Raw genomic sequence first — 20,608 nt, forward strand, 5'->3', positions numbered from 1 at the left:
GTATTTACAGTCCCTATCTCACAGGGCTCTTGTGAGGCTTAATTATCTTAAAGCACTTAGTGCCTGGGCCGTAGTAAGTGCTCATTAAGTGTTAGGTATCATTATTTTAGATTATTTCTTATTCTGTACTCTCTCACTGAAATAAGACCATTTGGGTTTTCCCACTAGTTACTTTGGCCCCCAGAAAAGTAGAAATTCACCTGTTCTCTATGAGAAAAGAGAGAAGTGATTGCTAGAAGGTATTTGTAGAGCTCTTCTAGATCAAAAATGGCAAACATCTGATTCAGCAGTTCCTATTCCCCACCCACAGCAGACATTACTAATCAATCCTGACATTCTTTTTTCATTGAACCTCAACAATAGCTTCAGAGGCCTTCTTAAGGGAGCTTAAGCACAGCTGGTGCTCAAGATGAAACCTGTGTGCCGAAAGTGATCTGGTCTAAGCTCCTCCCAGAAGTGGAGGCTTAGCCCCAGGGCTGCAAGCTGACTTCCAAGGCTCACACTATCACCCGGAGACTGAGTGTGAACTAGAACCTACATCTGTGCTCTCTGCGGAACGAGTTGGAGTGAAGAAATCAAGAAAGGAAGACCAGGAGAGATTCACAAGAGCACGTTAGAAGCAAAGGGATACAGGTAGAGAAAGACTTTCCTCATAGACAGGTTAGTGCATCTAGAAGAACAATAAGAGTCCCTGTGCACTGAGACCGTTTCAGATTGGCAGCCATCGGCGTTTCCCTTATGACCCCTATGGCGTATGACATGGGAAGACGCCCTGAAAAGTGAACTACTTATCGGGAATGTGGTGTGGAAAAGAAAACTGTCTTTACAGTACTAACTGGGGAGGCCTTAAAAAATCGAAAGGAGCAAATGGAAAGGCAAAGACCTTATTCCCACTGAACTGAACTCCTGAGGGCTTTTCCATGTGTGAGTTATTATCTGCCTTGATGGGGCAGCTGTGCGCTCCACCCTGTAATTCTGCCTCTCCCCGCTCTCAGTTTTCATCACTGGACCGCGCTTGACTTCACAGGCCATCGTGGACCCAGGACTTCAAGGTAAATCAGATTGTGGCCATTTTTGTGGATTGGTAGAAAGACAAGAATCAGATCTTCTCTCTGAGCAGTTTGAATGATGAAGGTATGAAAGGAGTCAGTTACTGGTGGGGGCAAAAGCCAAAAGGGGGAGTAGGGGCAGTAATAAGGGAGCCAAAGTGAAGAGGAGGCTCCTTGGTAGATAAATGAGGAAGAATTAAACTGCGAGGAGGCACAGAGAAACGGAGAGGGAGTCTGGGTAATGACTCTGTGGCCCGTGGGGGAGGCAGAACCGAGGTTCCCAGAGCCGCCTTTTCGTGAACTTCCTTCCCCTTCTAATTAATATGGAAATTTTCAAATCTATGCAAGATTCGACAGAACAGGGACTTCCCTGGCGGTCCAGGCTTCCACTGCAGGGGGCATGGGTTCCATCCCCGGTGGGTCGGTCGGGGAACCAGGATCCCGCATGCTGCCGGGCTTAAAAAAGAAGAAAAGAGTAGACGGAATAGTATAACCCCCGGCCCCCATACCCATCCCTCCGCTTCAACTGTAATCGACTCAGGGTCCATCTTGTTTCTTCTCTATCTCCACTCACTCACCTTCTTGATTATTTTTATTTATTTTAAATAAACTTCTGATGCACTTATAAAATCCTTGCTTTGAAACACATTCTTATCAGTGGTCCATGCACAGCCTTCCTTATTATTATCATTTTAGTTACTTAAAGTAGTTTTTTGTTTGTTTTTCAATTTAGAAGTTTGCCCAATTTTTTCTTTTACCTCCTTAAATATATTTTTTATTATGGTAAAATATACATAGCATAAAATTTACTATTTTAACGATTTTAAGTGTGTAGTTCAGTGGCATTCACATTGCTGTGCAACTATCACTTAAGTAGTTAATTTTATTTATTATTATTTTTTTGCGGTACGCGGGCCTCTCACTGTTGTGGCCTCTCCCATCGCGGAGCACAGCCTCCGGACGCGCAGGCTCAGAGGCCATGGCTCACGGGCCCAGCTGCCCTGTGGCATGTGGGATCTTCCCGGACCGGGGCTCGAACCCATAGTCCCCTGCATCGGCAGGCGGACTCTCAACCACTGCGCCACCAGGGAAGCCCTAAGCAGTTAATTTTAATAGTGAACCCGTGAACCCATCAACCGAAAACTAAGACTTTGACAATGACCTACATCTAACCAATGGTTCCCTGCCACCCACCCCGTGCAGTTCCCCTCCCCAGGTAACCATCATTCTGAATTCTCTCATCATCCTTCCCTTACTTCTTTTTTACATAGTTTTATTGCAGGTGCATGTACTACCACAATTATTTTTCATGGTATTTGTAACATTACAAATAGGATATTATGCTGCGCGTAATCTTTGGGGACTTGCTTTTTTCACTCACTATTGTCAAGATTCCCCTCTATTGCTGCAGGCCTCTGTGGAAGTCGCTCGTTTAGGCTGCTGTTTACATTCCCTTGTGCGGACAGTCCGTGTCTGACACATTCCACCTCCAGCGCACTTCTGTCTTGACAGCATGCCTTCCTTTTCTTACGGTAGCTTGAGCGTGTCTCTCATCTGCTTGATCAAGACATTGAGACTGAAACCACCCTGGTTAGATGTGGCCAGGGAGAAGTCACACTAAGGCTGATGTAAGGGAAGCAGCGAGATTAATCCTTGGAAAGGTTGAAGACTGGTCACATCCATGAGGAGAGGCCCTCTGTCCCCATGATTTATCTGCAGAGTAAGGCTCACTCTAAGCAGTGATGGAAATTAAAGAGGCAGCTTTAGGACCTCCACCTTGACCCCAAATGGAAATCATTTTGCAGTACACAAACGGCAGAGCTGTCATACAGATCAAATGAGATAATGATATGTGGGGACACTTTGTAAACCCCAGAGCCGTTTTATAAATGTGCAGTTGCATGGTGACTGTTATCATTACTCATTTGCATTATCTAGACAAATCATTTTCCTATCCCTCCATGATTACGGTGGCTGTCTGTTTATATGGTGCCCCAGCAAGACTGGGTTTAAGGGAGGTAGAGAGAAGGGGAGAGATGTGAATGTTCACCAGATATTCTGTCTGGTCTTTAGTCCCTGCAACAGCTCTTTAAATTAAGAATTGTCTCTGTTTTACAGATGAGAAAACTGGGCTTGATAACGTGCCCAAAGTTATAACTTTGGGCATGTTATAACTTCATAACTGACAGAGGTGGGGTTTGATTCAAATTCAGGTTTGTTCAAATCCAAAGCCCCTCCTCTGTTGTTACACTTCCCGAAATCTGCCCCAGCAGTCCGCACCCTTTCCTCATTCCGCGTCCTAACGTGGCAGGATGAAAACCTCCTCTTTAGGATCTTTCTCAGGAATTTTTTCCCCTAGTCTGAGACTATTGATGAACTAAAATGGAGTCTAAGTAAAAATGTCTTTGGGAAGACTGGGAACCTTCCCGAGCTTTAATCTGTGCACTTTAATCTGGGAACCAGGGGAACAGGCGTGGTTATGCTTGGGTCAACTTGTCACCTGGGTCATCCTATCTCCATTGGCCCTGTGTGGACAGCAGGAGAGTGTATTTCACAGGGGGCCGCAAGACCGTGGCTCGGGTTCAGGCAATGCCTCGCCGCGGTTTAGGTAAAGCTAATCTCACTGTAAAGTGGAACTATCTATACCTGTCCTGCTCCCCATCCCGGGGCTAAGATCCAGTGAGATAACAGGCTGTGACCCCATATAATTGGATGAGGTAATACATGGGAAAACAGTTTGAAAACTGCAAAGCATTTCCCCCCAGCATTAATGTAAGCCGGTATTTGTTTTCGTTATCATTCCATCTCAGCAGAGCCGTCTCCCAGGGAAAGCCCTATAGCAGGAACCCCTAATGATGACTGAGGTCTGAGAACAGCCAGAAGGCAAGCAACATGAAGCCATTTCAAGCAAACCAGAGGAAGTCCAGTCCCTGACTATTTATTTTATGAAGTTAGCGGCTGGGTACGTTAAGCAAATGTTTTCTTAATTGTGGCAGTATGGGAAAACAATGGGGCAAGGGCTGCCGGGGACCGGGGAGGATCAGGCCCCCACCCCTCCTACCCACACCCCGAAATCTCCAGAGAATGACAGCAAAAAAATAAAGACAGGGCTTTTCTTTTCGTGGTCACATGTCTACGCTGCTGCTGTAATAAGAACCTGCACCGATTAGAAATGTTTCGCCCCCTCCTCTCCGCCCCTTCCCGGGCACGTTCCGGAGCAGACCGGGCTGTGGACTCCGGGAGTGTGCCTGACACAGCAAACACCGGTGTGTGAGCGCCTGGAGGGGGCTCTTTCCACCCCGAACTCTCTCCCTTCCTCCTCGGTTCCCTCCCTTCCACACTGACTTCATTTACTAGGACTTCCTCCTCCGGGCGAGGGAGGGGGAGGAAAGACGCTGCCGTGCGCCCGTGGGGTGTGTGTGGAGTGCGGGGTGTAAAATGCTGTAATGAGAGGCAGCTGAGCGGCGTCTGAGAGCCGGGAGCTGCAGCAGCCGTTCTGATCGCGGTGGCACCTGAGCGCTCACCTCCCCAAGCTAGTGCGACCTGTCCCTTCAGGTGCGTGTGTGGTCGCCGGCCTGTCGGGCAGAGCGGCTGGGGGTGTGCGGGTCACGAGCGGGCGAACCAGTGCCCCAGGTCGGCGGCCCGTGGAGCTTGGAGCCCGGGAAACGGGAAGCGCCGGCGTGCGCGGCGCTCCGGCGGCTGAGCTGGCGTGGACGCCGACCCCCGGGCGCCTTCCCTAGGCAGCTTAGCGAGCCGCTCTGCGTGATAGGCGGGGACGCGTGCGGGTCTGGAGCCGAGGGCTGCGGAGGTGCCGCAGGTCCGGCGCGAATGCGCGGGCACTTGGCCGGCTGCATGGCGGTTAAGGGGCAGGGAGGTTAAGGGACAGTGGGTAATGGATCGGGTCGACTGTGGTTGTCGTGGTCATGTGTGCTGTGTCCACCGGATGCGAGAGCCTACTGTGTGCGTGCGGGGGAGAGGGGAGGCGTGCTGGCCCGGAGCGGCGAGCCTCTGGGCGCGCACGAGAGGTTCGTTTATGTTCGTGCGTGTGCACCAAAGCTGTGTTCCCGCTGCCTGGGCCTCTGGGGTTCGGTCCGGTGTGTGTCAGAGGCCGGTGCACACCGCGTGCGCTGGGTCCACGCGCTCCCCGGGGTCGATTGCAGCCCGGGCCCCATGCGGACGTTGGCCGCCCGAGCACGTCTGCATCCGTTGGGTAGGTGCGAGCTGCCGTCAGGCGTGGAGCGGGTGGGGGAGGGGAAATGAGCCTCCCCGGGCGCGCGAGGCCCTGCCCCCGCCTCTCCGCCGTCTCACCTGGGCCCGGCCCCCACCTGCTGGGCTGGAGGGGCGGGCCCGGGGGCGTGGCCCGGCGGAGCCCGGCAGAGCCCGGGAGAGGGCGGGCGGCGCCTCATTCCAGGGATTCCTCGCGCTCCCGCGCTCGCGTCCGCCGCGAAGCCGGCTCGGCGCGCGCCGCCCGTGTGTGCGTGTGGGTGTGCGGAGCGGCTGGGGTAGGTGCGGGAGCGCGGGCGCGAGGGCGCCTGCGCGTCGGCGCGCCCCCGGAGTGCGCCCGGTCCCGCGCGCCCCGTGGTCCCGCCCCTGCCCCCAGCGGGGCCCGGCCGGCCCGAGGCGGGCGATCCCAGAGCCGCCCGGCGGTGAGTGCGGGAGAAGGGGGCAGGGCGAGGGCTGGCTTGTGGGGAGCTCAGGGGTGGACTCGTTCGGAGCGGGACGTGGGCGTCCTCCTGGAAGGACGGACGAGGCGGCTTGTTCTTGCGGGGCAACTTGAGGCTCCTGGTGGGAACCGAAGCGCCAGGACACCCGGAGGGAGAGGTCTAGCGTCTGGAGTGGAAGCTGTCCTGGGAGTCGGCGGCGAGGGGCCGGCCGGGGGGTGCCCGCGCCCTGTAGCCCCTTGGTCTTGGCCAGCGGCAAAGGAGGGCTGTGGTGCGGGACCGCGGGACATGGCTGAGGATGGGCAGCTGGGATCGGCTCTTTCCTCTCTGTATACTTCCTGCCCCCTTTCCAAAACAAAACGGCACACTCTTCCTGCAGTGAGTGAGTGCAGGCCTCGCCGCAAAGCAAAGGTCCTTTCCTTTTTTGTTTTGCTTCAAGTCTCCTTTTATTCATCTCCCTAGACCTTTAAATCTCTTAGGTTAGGATGACAGCACTGTTGGGGCCGCTGGTCTTTAAGCGCTTTAGTTGGCATGTGTTCGTCTGTTCAAGCCAGCTGACTTAAAAAAATCGGTTTCACTTTGATCATTGGTGCTGTGTGTTTGCTAGTCGTTATTTCCTTCTCTGCGGTTAATAAGAACCAGCAGCCTGGGGGGCGGGTTGGAGGCGGCTCTTCTAGTTTTTACCAGCGGCTGGTTGCCCCCTCTATTTGGAAGGTACTGTCTCCTGTAGAGTTTGAGTATCTTTTTTTACAAACCCAAGCCTATCTTGACGAAAATGAAGGCTCTCATTTGTTTCCTCTGAACTTTCGAAGACAAAGGCAACAAATGTTAATTCCTATTAGTATTTGGAGGTCAGTTTTGCGTTCCATTTTAGCATACCAAACTTTTAACTCTTTGCAGTAGCCTCCCAGTCCACAGACTTGCCGTGTTCATTGTTTCCTGCTTGCAGCTGATTAAGTCTGCGCATGAGCGTGAGGGGAGTAGTGTGGGTCGTTTAAAGAGCGCTTAGGGGTCAGCGCCTCAAGGCTGTACTGGGGGCGCGATCTTGGAACAAGTTTTTTATCATCTGTCTCTAAATCTCAGTGCTCTCATTTAAATAATGGGTTTAGGATACTCAGAAGTTTGTTGTCTTGTACTCAACACAGTTGTGTGTGTGTGTGTGTGTGTGTGTGTGTGTGTGTGTTTGTTTTCTGTGTGTTTCCTGATGTATCTGCCTGAAAAGTCATCTCCGTCCTGGTAGAAATGAGGTAAACCCCTCAATTTGTTGTTTGACTTTGGCAACATTTTAATCCCAGGCTAATTTCCTCCCCACCACGGTTTTTTCACACTTCTGGGCAGCCTGCCTTTGCTTTCCATTTGGAAGGGAATGCAAACTAAATTTTATGTTGACCAAAACACAATACAATTAAGACGATAATTCTGCTATAAATAACCATGAACTACATTCCAAAACTGTGAATGTTGTAGTAAAAACAGCTCTGGCTTATTTCTGGAGACTTGAGTTCAAGTCCTAGCCCTGTCACCTACTAAGTTTGTGACCAGAAAAAGTTACTTCTAGTTAACATTTGTGCTTTATTTTCCTCTGTAAGAGGGTGATAAAATCTGTTCTGATACATCACAGAGTTAATTACAGGGAATAGTGTGCTTTGAAAAGTATTTTGTGTCATGTTATTTATAAAAGTCTTTGAAGACTTGAAAGAGCTTCATAAAACACAGTTGTCACCACTTCTCCCACCCGATTTAGAACTATGACTTTACCTTAAGGTTTCAACACTTCTTACAAAACGACAATTATGAAATGAAAACTTTCCCTTTCAAATGGTTTATTTGACAAGAGTTCTGCCGTGTGAAATTCCTTTTAACTCCTTAGGGAGTCAGCCTTGTCATCAGCCTCTGGTGGTTGCCCAAACAAAGCCAAAGGAAGATTTTACTTTGTGTTTCTTCCAGGTATCTCTCCTGGATAGTTTTGTTGTGCAACTTTTAGTTTGCCTTAATAAAATAATAAGTCATAGAGCCATAATAAAAGTTGCTTTGCAACTTTGAGTATGACTTAATAAAAGAATGAGTTGTCATAAGTTTAGGAGGTAAGAGTCAAATACATTGGGAAAATTCTAATATAACTAAAATGATGACACTATGTGGCAATTTTAACATATCAAGTCTCTTCATTGCTTGTGTTAGACAAGCTGTCGCAGTTACGGGAACCTGGTGAAAGAGTTTTTTTTTTTTTTGGTTAAGAAGTTTCTGCAGGGTATGTTGATTGAGGCTTGTTTTTGATTCTTTTAGGGAGCCTCTCTGAAGTTAATCACGTCTATAGGTGGGAGCTTAAGAGAAGAGAAAAGGGGATAATATCAATCAGTCTATGATAATATCAACAGTCATTTAGGATCTGTCCACATTAAAACAACAAACAAAAAACCCGACAAGTTAGAAATCAGACTGCCAAATCTTGCTAGTATAAACTGCCAAGGTAAGGAAGGAAGGAGTGTATGCATGAAGTGCTGAAATCAGAAAAATTCTTTCTACCTGGGCTACACCGTAGTAGCTCTTTTACAAAAGAAGAAACCCTTGTAGAATGTGCTTTCAGTATCTCAGGCCTCAGGTCTTATAACCAGATTCGTCAATCCTCGCTCTTCGTGGATTCCTGTATTTGTGAATTTGTCTCCTCACTGAAGTTTATTTGTATCCCCAAATCAGTACTTGGGGCAGTTTCTTCCGGGGCACAGTGGTTCAGTACTCACTAATTCAGAGGTCTCAGAGGCTTTATGGAATATAATGACTGCGAATGATAAGAATTTACCGTATTTGATGATGCCGATAATGAAAGAGCTTCCTAGTGATGCAACGTGTCATGGGTTAGAAGACTTTCCTAGGCTACTCATAGGCTGGGAGTTGAGCTTTTGGTACAGTGGGGAGCTCGACCTGGGTATTATGGGAAGTTGGCCAACTTGGGCTGTGATGCAGGTCCACGTCTGTCATTCTTGGGTGTAACAGGTCCCCAGGAGGACCTGGCACCTCAGTACTTCTGAATAGGAGATTCTAAGTATCCAAATAAAATAAATGGCAAGAACAAGCGTATCCAGAGTGAACTAGAAATGCCAAAGAGTTTCTTTTATTTCCTATGAGGTGCTGTAGAAGGCCGAGGTATTGAAAATGAAGAGACAGGTTCCCAATAGCCTAAGTATGAGAAAGAAAAGGATAGTTCATTATTTGTTTGACAACCGTGTTGAAAAATCGTGGCAATCGGTAGTCTGCTCAAAAAGTCCAGATTTGAATTTTATTTTTCCTCTTTGGACAGAGTGGTGGTGTCACTGTGGGCCTGCATACAGGCACTTTCCAGGGGGCACTTTAGGGAGGTGGATGAACTTCAGCCAGCAGTAAGAACTGTACACCAGCGTTGGGCAGCCTCACATAAAGGACATGAAATACGCTATAACCTGAGTTTGGTTTTGCAGCTTTAAGTCCATACAGGTGACCCTGACAGGCACACGATTGCTTTCGTACTGTCCATGTGTTTGCACAGCTGACACTGATGCCGAAATGTGTTATGGTAATTAAGGATTTTACTTACTGTGTGGTAGCACCGTTGGGCAGCTTCTGTTGCCCGGGTCATCAGGATGACTAAATATCACATCCCTACAGTCCCCACCTTGGGGAGCGGGGTGCCTAGGAGGCCCATGGAGCCTTGGGCCATTTTAGCATCAGAAAACCTAAGGTGGCTGAGTTGAGCATTTGTGCAAGGATTGCCATCCAGATTGGTACCCGTTTTTCAGCCCAGCTAACTCTGTGTTGATGTGATGGGAGGTGGAGATGAGCAGGAGACAGAGCTAAGTTGATGGCAGACACCTGAGGTTACCTTGTTTCTGATACCTGATGTGTCCCCCGGGGGGGGGGGCGGGGAGATGGATGGCTGCCTAGCCTATAGACCTGCCCTATTGAGGTTTCATGGGAGGGGGAAGGGCGTTAAACCCTTACGGAAAGGGTACACACCCTGTACTAACTTAGTGAATTCTTTAGTTTTCTAGGACAGGGCTGGGAGGGTGGGGGAGGAATTGCCAACAGAGCTGGCTCTCATCCTGGGACTTAGGCTTGAGGTTGACAAGCACCTGAAAGAAGCCTAACAAGGGGTTTTACACAGATATAAATAAATATATATATTATATATTTTTAAATTAATTGATTTACTTTTTGGCTGTTTTGGGTCTTCGCTTCTGTGCGAGGGCTTTCTCTAGTTGCAGTGAGTGGGGGCCACTCTTCATCGCGGTGCGCGGACCTCTCACTGTTGCGGCCTCTCTTGTTGTGGAGAACAGGCTCCGGACGCGCAGGCTCAGTAGTTGTGGCTCACGGGCCCAGTTGCTCCGCAGCATGTGGGATCTTCCCAGACCAGGGCTCGAACCCGTGTCCCCTGCATTGGCAGGTGGATTCTCAACCACTGTGCCACCAGGGAAGCCCCCACAGATATATTTTTAATTCTCTGGAAATAAGCATAGAACATGTAGATGTGTTGTTCAGATTTCAGACATTTGGCCTTCAAATGAATTTTCAGAAATGATTATGTGTAGAAATAAGGAATTGGATATAAGGGGAAGTCAGGCAAGTCCTTCTGACCTTGTATCTGGTAAGATGTTTCAAATTATGGCAAGACAGGTCCATAATTCATGTCTGGCACATGCCTCGATAAGGAAAGCTAGACAGGCAAAGGGTCCATGCGGTTGAAGGAATATTTTGAATAAGGACTGGTTTCTGTTTAAGAGTGTGACATACAATTTCAGGTTGTGAGAAATACAAACAACGCGGTGAAGGTTTTCACATATCATTCATTGAGCCTTGAGAGTTATCCCCTGGAGTTTAATAGCAGGTTGTCTCGAACATGACTCAGTAGGAACCATCCTTCCTGAATACTGAACCTGCTCTTGGAGCTTGAAGTCCTCAGGGCTTATGTTAATTCCTGTGTGGCCGGGGCCCCAGGGATCCTGTGGCATTGCTGCCAGCGTTGTCTGTCCCAGTCTCACCAACCGACTTGGTGTGAGAATCTTCTTACCTGCCTTGGTTACTGTTCATGTGACTCTGTGCCGCTTTCTTTTCAAAGCAAGTGAAACATGTCCTGGTTTTTACGTTCCTAGGAAAGGAGGGCTTGTCTTCCTTTGCTTTCTTCAGAAATTATCAGATTATTGCTTCATATATATCTCAAGGTATAGGGGAAAGAGCACAGGACTAGAAGTCTAGCTGGAAGGTATTCTTTATTTCGGTTTTTTTTTTTTTTTTTTAGATAAGCTAAAAAATTGCTTTTCTCCAAAAGGTCTTTATGAAAATCAGCTGAAAAATAGTTAAAATCGCGTTGGATGGTGAGTCAGGAGACTTGGATTCTAGAGTTAGCTTTTTCAGGAAGTCACTTATATTCTTGGCACCTTGGTTTTTCATCTGTAGAAACATATAATAATCCTATCTGTGAGGATCAGTAAGCCAGTGTATGTGAGTGTGTTATTAAAAGTATAGGCTGCAAGGCGGTAAGGTGGCATAATGTGAACGTATTTCTCACTTGCATTGATTGGGCATTTTCAGTGACGTTGTATCATTTAATCCACAGTGCCAAGCCTGTGACCATGTGAAGTAGGCAACCTTGTGACCATTTTCTTTAGGTGCGCGAACTTGGGCCCAGAGAGGTTAAGTGGGCCCCACAATTGGTGTTAGGCATTTAGAGCAAAGTCTAGAACATCATCGGCTTTCCGTGATGATGGATTGAATGAGTTCAACGTATTAAAATAGGGCTCAGACTTAGGTTTTCTGATGCTAGAGTCCCGGCTCTGCTGAGTTAACAGATGGTAAAGTGCGAGCAGAAAAAAGGGTTACACCGATGAGAGAGGTTTTGAGCATGAAGAACAGAGGGGTGACCTGAGAATTGTATGGATGTTAACAGAGACAGTATGTGTGTGTTGCCAGGAGTTAGTGGGGCCTCAGTTGGTCACGCTATGGAGAAGAAACAGCCAGGAGGTTAATTCACGTCTACCTGATGTGCCTGGCTATGCTTGCACGTGGCCACCAGAATCTGGTGACGATTCGGTATGAAATTTCATTTCAGTTAAGCTCATTGAGACCCACAGCTAGCCACATCGACCACAGAGTGATCTGCGTTTGGTGTAAGTTGCTCAGGGCAGGGGGTTCACGTTTTCTTTTCTGAAAAGTCTCTATGTAGTGTTTGCCAGACATAGGAGATACCCAGTGAAAGCCTCTGAGTTCTTGATGGCCCCAAAGGCCACACCCCCCGCCATAGTGAGATACTTCATACTGTAGGCTTGTCCTACAGTTATATTTCTTAGCTGAGGCCAAGTTAGATTAGCTCAGGAGGTGGTCCTGATAGAGTGATGGGACAGGGCCAGCAGGAATTAGGGATACTGAAGAGTGTGCATCTGGGAGTTGGACGTGCCGTCAGGATCCCAGGATAGTGATATCTTCCTATTTCAGGTTTTTGGTCAAGTGACAGTGTGGCAGGGACATCAGGAGGTTTGAATGGGCCTCTCCCAGCCTCCACTGGTTTCCACCTCTGGCCAAGACTCTCACTCTTTCCTAAATTGCACTGTAGTTGGGCCAGTGTTACTGGAGGAGCTGTGCAGTGAGCCAAGCTTGGTGCTGTAGTTTTCACCTTGGAACACTTCTATGATGTATCTTGAAATTCTGTTCCCTTGCCTGAAAAAAACAAAACAAAACTAATACACCCCATAATTCTATTCCCAAGATAGGAGTTCGTGTCCTCTTGTTGATCCAAAAAGAAAAAAAAAAAAAAGACGGTCCTTTGTGGAAGCCCAGAATAATGGTGTTCAAATTTAGAGCTGAGCTTTTCATTAGCACCCAGTATCCCTAGAATGTAGTAGCTTTATCATTGATACCTATTATTCCCTAATTCTCAATCTTAAGCTATTTGGAAGGATGTATTATTGGGGGTAAGGGAGCTTCAGGAAAGGAATATGGGCTGTATGGGCTGGCAGAGAAAATACCGACCATTGCCTGGAAAAAAAAAAAAACCCAAAAAGCAAAATATGTGTTCTCTTCACCATGAGTTATATTCATAATTGATAGCAACCACGAAAAAAAGACGAATGGATAGACCAGAAACGGGTGGCAGTGCAGTAGAACCCTTACAGACGGACTTGATGTCTTTTTCCAGAAGCACATTCCTCTCCCTTTTACGGGGTTACTATGTTCCAGGTGTCAGTGTTTTAAGTGATTATGTTTTCGGTGATCACTATATTGTAAAAGCTATCACGCCAGTGGGAACTCATCACTGGCTTGTACTTAGATTTATTTTCCAGATGCCGTGTAATCTTTTGCAAAAGCTCATAGATGATTTATGGTTCATAAAGGATATAAAATAAACCAGACATGTCGCTCTCCTGTTTAAAACCACTCAGACCATTCAAGGACTTTTCACTGACTAAAGAATAAGATCTCAGCTTTGTCACACCCTGCAGAGAACGCATGATCCGGCCCCTGCCCACTTCCCTGCCTTGCCCCGTCCTCTCGCTGTGGTCGTGGGAGCGCCCCACGTTCACAGGGCCAGCTTGGTCTCTCCCCTACCTTCCCCTTTACAAGCCCAGTTCCCCTTATCCTTTAGGTCTCTCATCTCAGAGGAATCTTCTCTGTCTCAAGTAGTGGCCAGTGCCCTTTTTCCAGTATGTTTACCATCATTTGCAATTTATTTAATATGTTTGCCTTTGTTTTGACACATAATTATTTTAATACGTGTAAATTGCATTCACTTCTGACACCCTATGAGGGAGGTAATATCAACATCCCCATTTTACAGATGAGGAAGCAGACACACAGACACAAAGTCGGTTCCCAGGTCACAGAGGTAGGAAGTCGCTGTGCTCATTCAAGCTCACACGGTTAGTGTCCAGAGACCCCCCTCCTAAACCACCGTGATGCTCATTCCCCTCTCAGCAGACTGTGACCCTCCATCCAATACTGTGACCGTAGTTTTCTCCCCCATGTTACTCACATGTCTCACATGTTTTATTGGGTTTCTTGGACTGTGGATATTGTACAAGATGTAAAATTCAGAAGTGTTTTTTTTTCTTTTTTACTGTTATCTTCCACCTTTATTTGCTTAGGCCTTTTGTGGCTAAGTAGTGCCTGGTCCCTGGCCCTCCTCTCCCACCTGTATCACTGTATCCGCTCTCGTGGTCCTTATCTCACACCTGGTTCCTACAGAAGCCTCCTAGCTGATCCGCGTGACTCCTCACTTCATCCCTGCAGGTCAAACCGTCCTCCCCACACCTGCTAAACTAAAACATCCTTGACATCACCTCCCCAGCCTGCTCAGGGACTCACCACTGCCCGTTGCCTCCTCCAGTAAGTGGACGCCAGCCTGGCCAGCCTTGCGCTGTCTCCCGAGTTCACCCACGTCGTGCTCCCCGCTCCTCAGCAGGGGTCCTCGATCCTGCCTGGGCGGGGCTGAGTCTCCCTCCCGGGCTCTCATACCTGTGGTTGTGCCTTCCCTCAGGCTGTGGATCCAACAGGACTGTACATGTAAGCATCAGACAGGGTACTTGCACCCAGGAAGTATTCAGACCGTGTGATCCAGGTGAGGAGGAGAGGTCAGAGAGTAGAGGCTGCCCAGGGGAGAGGAATGGGAAGGAGACCTTAGAAGTGGCTTTTTTTTTTTAATTAATTTATTTTTGCTGTGTTGGGTCTTCGTTTCTGTGTGTGGGCTTTCTCTAGTTGTGGCAAGCGGGGGCCACTCTTCATCGCGGTGCGCGGGCCTCTCACTATTGCAGCCTCTGTTGTTGTGGAGTGCAGGCTCAGCGGCCATGGCTCGTGTGCCTAGTTGCTCCGTGGCATGTGGGATCCTCCCAGACCAGGGCTCGAACCCGTGTCCCCTGCATTAGCAGGCAGACTCTCAACCACTGCGCCACCAGGGAAGCCCTGAAGTGGCTTTTTAAAACACACACATACACACACACACACACACACACACACACACACACACACACCCCAAACTGAGAAAAAAATGCATGTTCATGAGGTAAACACTTGAGCTGACACTGATCTCTCTTTTATAACACACTACACATTTCAGTGTTAAATTATATTTTGTCTTTTATTATGCTCTTAAATTTGTCTGTTGTTATCCCATTCCATATACTTTAGGTTCATGAACAAGGTCGTAATTCCTTAAAAGCAGGGATCATATCTTCTATTTCTCTGTGACCTCTCCCGAATACTTTGCTGAACTCAGTAATTGTGTAATAAAAATTGGTCACATTAATATGGTTGCAGCAGATGGCAGGTGCCTCGTAGATGAACCTTAAACACCTAATCTCTTATCTACCTACTTTGAACCTAAGTAGCTTGGAGTGAATGAACTTAAATAATCTTCCACGTGCTAGAATTCTGGGTCTACTTTTGTGTCATTTGGTATTTTTATGCTTTGATATTTTGCTTCTATGCACATAGTTTGCGTAAGAGGCACATGTTAACATGTATCTTTTGGGGTTTAGAATTTTGAAAGCATTGTCCTTCAACTTAATGAGGCAATTAATTTAAGCAATTGTGAGTCTAAATACTGCTTTACAGAGTAGAATGCTTATCGGCATTTACTTAAAATAAAAGACTTTAAAGTCAGGGACTTCCCTGGTGGCACAGTGGTTAAGAATCTGCCTGCCAATGCAGCGGACACGGGTTCAAGCCCTGGTCTGGGAAGATCCCACATGGCACAGAGCAAGTAAGCCCGTGCGCCACAACTACTGAGCCTGTGTTCGAGAGCCTGCGAGCTGCAACTACTGAGCCCATGTGCTGCAACTACTGAGCCCATGTGCCGCAACTACTGAAGCCCATGTTCTCTAGGGCCCGCGTGCTGTTAACTGCTGAAGCTCGCACGCCTAGAGCCCGTGCTCCACACAAGAGAAGCCACCGCAGTGAGAAGCCCGCGCACCGCATCGGAGAGTAGCCCCGGCTTGCCACAACTAGAGAAAGCCCGCGCGCAGTAATGAAGACCCAGTGCAGCCCCAAAAAAAGACTTTAAACTCAAATCTTGCCTGAATAGGAAACTGGCTTGTGTGACGAGAATGTAACTGAGTTCTTGTGAGTTCAGCAAACCTTTTCCTGTCAGTCTGTCCCAAACTTTTGTTTCTTTGCCTTTGAACAAGTTTCCAAATCCTTACTCTCAGGAGGTGATCTTTTCTATCTTACAAGGAAGACAAGGATTGTGAATGTCATTTATTTTTCTATCATATGCCTCTGATTTTACTCACCTCCTTCTTGTCTCTGAAAAAGAAGAAATTTACTGTTTGCTTTACAACCTCACTGTCCTCCCTGTCACTCAGAGTCCTCTTGGACTCTCCTCTGACACCTTGAGACCTCCCAGGCTCCATCACTGCTGTCTGTGTTTTCTCTTATCCCCCTGCCTCCAACACACGCCCCTCATTACTTCCTGCCCGCTGTATCCCTGTGTCTTTCAGACTGTCCCCTGCCTTTGGCTTCCTATTGTGTAGGCTGCGACTACAGGGCACTACCAGGATAACTTCCCTGGAACATGTCAAGGGCCAAGTTATTGCTCGGCTCAGAGATTTCAGTGGCTCCTTAATGCGGACAAAATCCAGCCCAAGTCCCGTTCAGGCCCTCGGTCCTCCCATGCTGTGGCGCCGGTGCAAGTTTCCATCCTCGTCACTTCCTGTCCCCGCATTGCTTGTCTCCTGGCTGATTTGGGCAGCTTGTTCTTGAATGGGTTCTGCTTCTGTTCTTCCCTTCTGTGCTTTTAGATTTATTCTTCAGAGGCTCAGCTCATCTTCTGTTTTCTCCACAAAGCCTTTCGGAATTCATTGATATTTCTATAGGATTTTGTTTATAGCACTGTTTTGGCACTTAGCACATTTTGCCTGAATCCATGATTTCCACGTGTCCCCTAGGCGGTGTTTCAGGTTAAAAGAAAGGCCAATGAAGTTTGAGAGACTTCAAGTATATAGAGCTGCCCTCCCTACTACCTCTGCCCCTGCAGAAGGCACAGCAGCCTATCAAAAGCACAGGAAGGAAAAGAAACTGCTTAGGGGCTTCCCTGGTGGCGCAGTGGTTGAGAGTCCGCCTGCCGATGCAGGGGACGTGGGTTCGTGCCCCGGTCCGGGAGGATCCCACATGCTGCAGGGTGGCTGGGCCCGTGAGCCATGGCCTCTGAGCCTGCGCGTCCGGAGCCTGTGCTCCACAACGGGAGAGGCCACAGCAGTGAGTGGCCTGCGTACCGCAAAAAAAAAAAAAAAAAAAAAAAAAGAAACTGCTTAATTTGGTTTATTCCAGTGTTTTCCCAACTTATTTATCATAGAAAAATTTTTTTCTTACAAAATATGAACATCCAGTGCAACACTTGGGGAAAACACTGCCTTAAACTAGATTTCTTGCAGGCATGTCTACTGTATAAATTGAAAGCTCTTTGAAGGCAACTGTTGGGCTCTGTTTATTTTTCCTGCCTTAGTACATAGTAGATAACGTTTGTTGAATGAAATCACATTGCAGTCAAGAGCTGATGTTTCTTTGGAGGTCTGAGGTATGAATATTGTAAAGTAAAGCTGGTCTGCTGTGGCTTGTAACTGGCACATGCATAGTAGGGGCTCAGCGAAGGCTGAAGAACGCTGAGAAAACGCTGAGCGTCTCTAAAGGGTGCACTTAAAGTATTTTCTCTCAGTTGTTGAACTGATAGGGTGTGTCTCTTTTCCTAATAACTGTGTGTGCGTGCATGCATGTGTGCGTGTATATATTTAAATAATCCAAAAAAGGAAAACTGGGTAAAAGTAGCCTGATTCTCTAGGTTTTTCACCATCTTTAACTCTTTTTCAGTGTTTGCTTTTATAGGTGTGCTGTAATTTAAGAAAACAGAGTTAAAAATAAAAATCCAGGTTTTATAAAAAAAAAAAAAAACGTTGGTGTTAGGTGGTGGTGATAGCTTTAAAACATGACATTTAGAAATAAAAATTCCTATTGGACTTAAAATACCATTTAACTCACCAATGGAATTCACACACTTTTCATGAGTCCATTGCCTATTTTAAGCTACACAGTTTTGCAGAGTCTCAACCAAGGAGGCAAAAGGACAGAATGGTTCAATCTTAGTAATTTTTGTTAAAACTAATAAACCAGCAACGACGACGACTACCACCACGATCTCAGACTGCTATAATGCTGTGTTCATAGAGTAGCCTTTGTTCTGAGAACTGTATTTTACTGGGTATGTCTGGACAGGCATGTTGTTACGTACACACATAAACATTTATAAGCACGAATAACACGGGCAGGAATATTCACAACATCCCTTCTTTTAGTTCTGACTTGAGCTGCTTCCTGGAGTTGGCAAGGTTTGGCTGAGTAGGCAGCATGGAATTTAACCCCTTTCTCTATCTGTTCCTGAACCACGTCCACTGGATCTCGTCACAGGCTGGGAAGACTCAGTACAAGTATAATGCTTCAGCACTGTGATTTGCATTTGGTGGAGGCATCATTCTAAGGGTTAACTGCCAAAATTCTAAAAAAAGTCTTTGGAATTCCATTTAAATTCTTTTTTTCTCTCTTTTTTTCCTTCTGGGCTCCAACCAGGAATGGAGACGCCATTGGATGTCTTGTCAAGGGCAGCATCCCTGGTACACGCTGATGATGAAAAACGTAAGTCAGGAATGCATTTTAAGTGTTTTTCACCTATACCCCCTTGTCTCCTGGAGTATAATAAAATCACGTGTTTTCCCACATGGTTTTGTGGCTGTATGCTGTTAATTTTGGTTGTTTTCTTCAGAGATAACAGCTTGGCATCCTTATTTTTGTTTTCGAGTGCCAAAACATGTAAGTCTTCTGTTATCTTTGGATGCTAGGGCTTGAGCTGTTAACTCAGGAAGTTCTTTTCCTCCGCAGCTTACTCTAGTGGGATCTGGAGTGGAGATACTCCTTACGTGTCTCTAGAAGTTTAGATAAATAGGTGTTTGTTGATAGACTAATTGACCAGCAGAGAACTAGAGATGCGAAGAGTCATCTAAGATCATTCGTGTCATTGGAAGTGTGCATATAATGGGAAATAGTCGTGGAAGTTCTATTTGCATAGCTAAAAGAGAACAAATACTGGGGGGAGAGCGCCGCTAATGTGGTGGAGAAGGGGCACAAGAAGAGTGAACACCGACATTGGAAGGCCGTTTGCCATTGTGTGAAAGTGATTTTCCTGCTCGTCCTAAGGTATATTTGTTTTTAAGTGTTACTGTTCACAGTTGATATTTGCAAGAATGACTGTTCTCTGTGGAAACAAGGTTGTGTTCTTTTGTAAAATGCTACTGACAGAAGATGTGGTGAGATTGAGCTTTTATACATGGTAAGTTCTTGAAGGTGAGCCACTTTCAAGTTCAGTTCTTAATAAGTTGGCAGCTGAAGTGCCTGTTGCTTAAGATGTAAGGTCTGCCTTTCTACTAGCTGGTAGGACTTCTATTTGTCTAAGGCTCAGTTTCCGCATTAGTAACCCCGAAATGATAGTAGCTACTTACAAAACATATGTGAAGATTAACTGGACTTTATGTGTATAGTACTTATCTTAACTGTCAACTCCTGGGGCGACTGCTGTGCCCTGTTCTCTCTAGGCACCTTGTTGGCCCTCTGATAGGACTTTCTCCAGTCCTTTATGTTATCCCTGTGCCTGTGGCTTCCTCCCTTCCCCCACTACCACCACTCACACAAGAGCATCTTTAGATGAGTGACTGAATGAAATAGCCATTGAAGTTTTTTTTTTTTCCCAGCCTCTTTTGTAATTTACATTTATTTAGCTTTTGATTGTTGGGAGGTATAAGTATCCTTTCCTAAGGAAACTGAAGCTCAGGGATGTTAAGTGTCATTCCCAGGGACATTGAGCTCGGGAGAGGCAGCTCAGGTTGTAGGCTTTTATTGAAACAACAAGAAACTCCTTTATGCCTCTAAGATTGCAATAAGCGTTACTGACTTGAGTAGCTAGTTACGGATTTCGTTAAACATTAATATAGCTAATTTAGAAGTTTTTTATGTAAGACAGTATTTTGCATTTTTCTGTTTTATAATGCCCACATTTAGTTAGGATCAGTGAAACAAAATGGTGTTTGTATAAATGAAAAATAAGTAATGACCTCAGTGTAGCTTTTTGTGTCCTGAGTGAAGAGAGTAAAAGTTTCTTCTCTTTTTCTGCTGCCTTCTCAGGTTCTCTCCTGGAGCCCAGCTTCAGGATCAGTCTGCTCAGGTTGGAGTCCTGAATAGTTACCAATTCAGTGAGCAGTGATTGAAGGCTTATGGAAAAGGGGGCCTTTCTGGGGGGCAAGTGGCAGTCCTGCCTTCATGGAGCTTATGAACTGATTTATGCATTGACTCTTGCGGCTGTAAAATGTATGTCAGGGGAGACTGGGTGTACTTGTGACATAGATGCAGGGCCTCCGTGGAGCCTACAGTTTGAGAGAGCTGTTTTTCATAGAAACAGAACGATACTGCCAAGGGAGAGAGGAATTCTTACTTTCCGCCTGCGTTGAACACAGTATATTAGTGTTTTACAGAGGAAGGATATATACGTATGTAAGGTCAAAGTGATCACAGGGTAGACTTTATTCTGAACTCCAATTCGTTTAGGAATGGGCTGGCATGATTCTGGAATCCCTCTATAATGGTTTCAGCATCTCAGGATCATGTTTTACATTTAAAGAAAAGTAAAAAAAAAAAAGCCCAAAGATGTCTGTAATCATTAACACGGAGGTGACATTTTTGAGAAACTGTTTTACTGTGGTGCTCTGTGTACCACCCACAAGAGTAGAACCCAAGCACCAGGGATTCACCGTATTTTCTATTACCTAATAGCAATGTAAGAATGTGAAAATTCAGGCAGTTTATAGACGAAGTTGAACATTAAGTTCACAGCCTTTCGGTAGA

The 20,608-nt window shown here is 46.7% G+C and overlaps 1 protein-coding gene across 3 annotated transcripts in view; it reads left to right on the forward strand.

Moving 5' to 3' along the window:
• Positions 1–4,449: 4,449 nt before the first annotated feature.
• Positions 4,450–20,608, forward strand: part of VGLL4 (vestigial like family member 4) — a 151,489-nt gene continuing 135,330 nt past the window's right edge. Inside the window, exons 1-2 of one of the 3 annotated variants that reach the window (XM_060161174.1) lie at positions 4,450–4,604; positions 18,287–18,352. In XM_060161174.1, coding sequence (XP_060017157.1) covers positions 18,289–18,352 — 64 coding nt within the window. In that variant the 5' untranslated portion in view covers positions 4,450–4,604; positions 18,287–18,288. Of the gene's footprint in view, positions 4,605–4,844; positions 4,867–5,539; positions 5,696–18,286; positions 18,353–20,608 lie in introns of those variants that run through there. The other 2 variants (XM_060161175.1, XM_060161173.1) reach the window with 2 other exon arrangements.

This window comes from Lagenorhynchus albirostris, chromosome 10 (genome assembly GCF_949774975.1).
Source record: "Lagenorhynchus albirostris chromosome 10, mLagAlb1.1, whole genome shotgun sequence".
NCBI lineage: Eukaryota > Metazoa > Chordata > Mammalia > Artiodactyla > Delphinidae > Lagenorhynchus > Lagenorhynchus albirostris.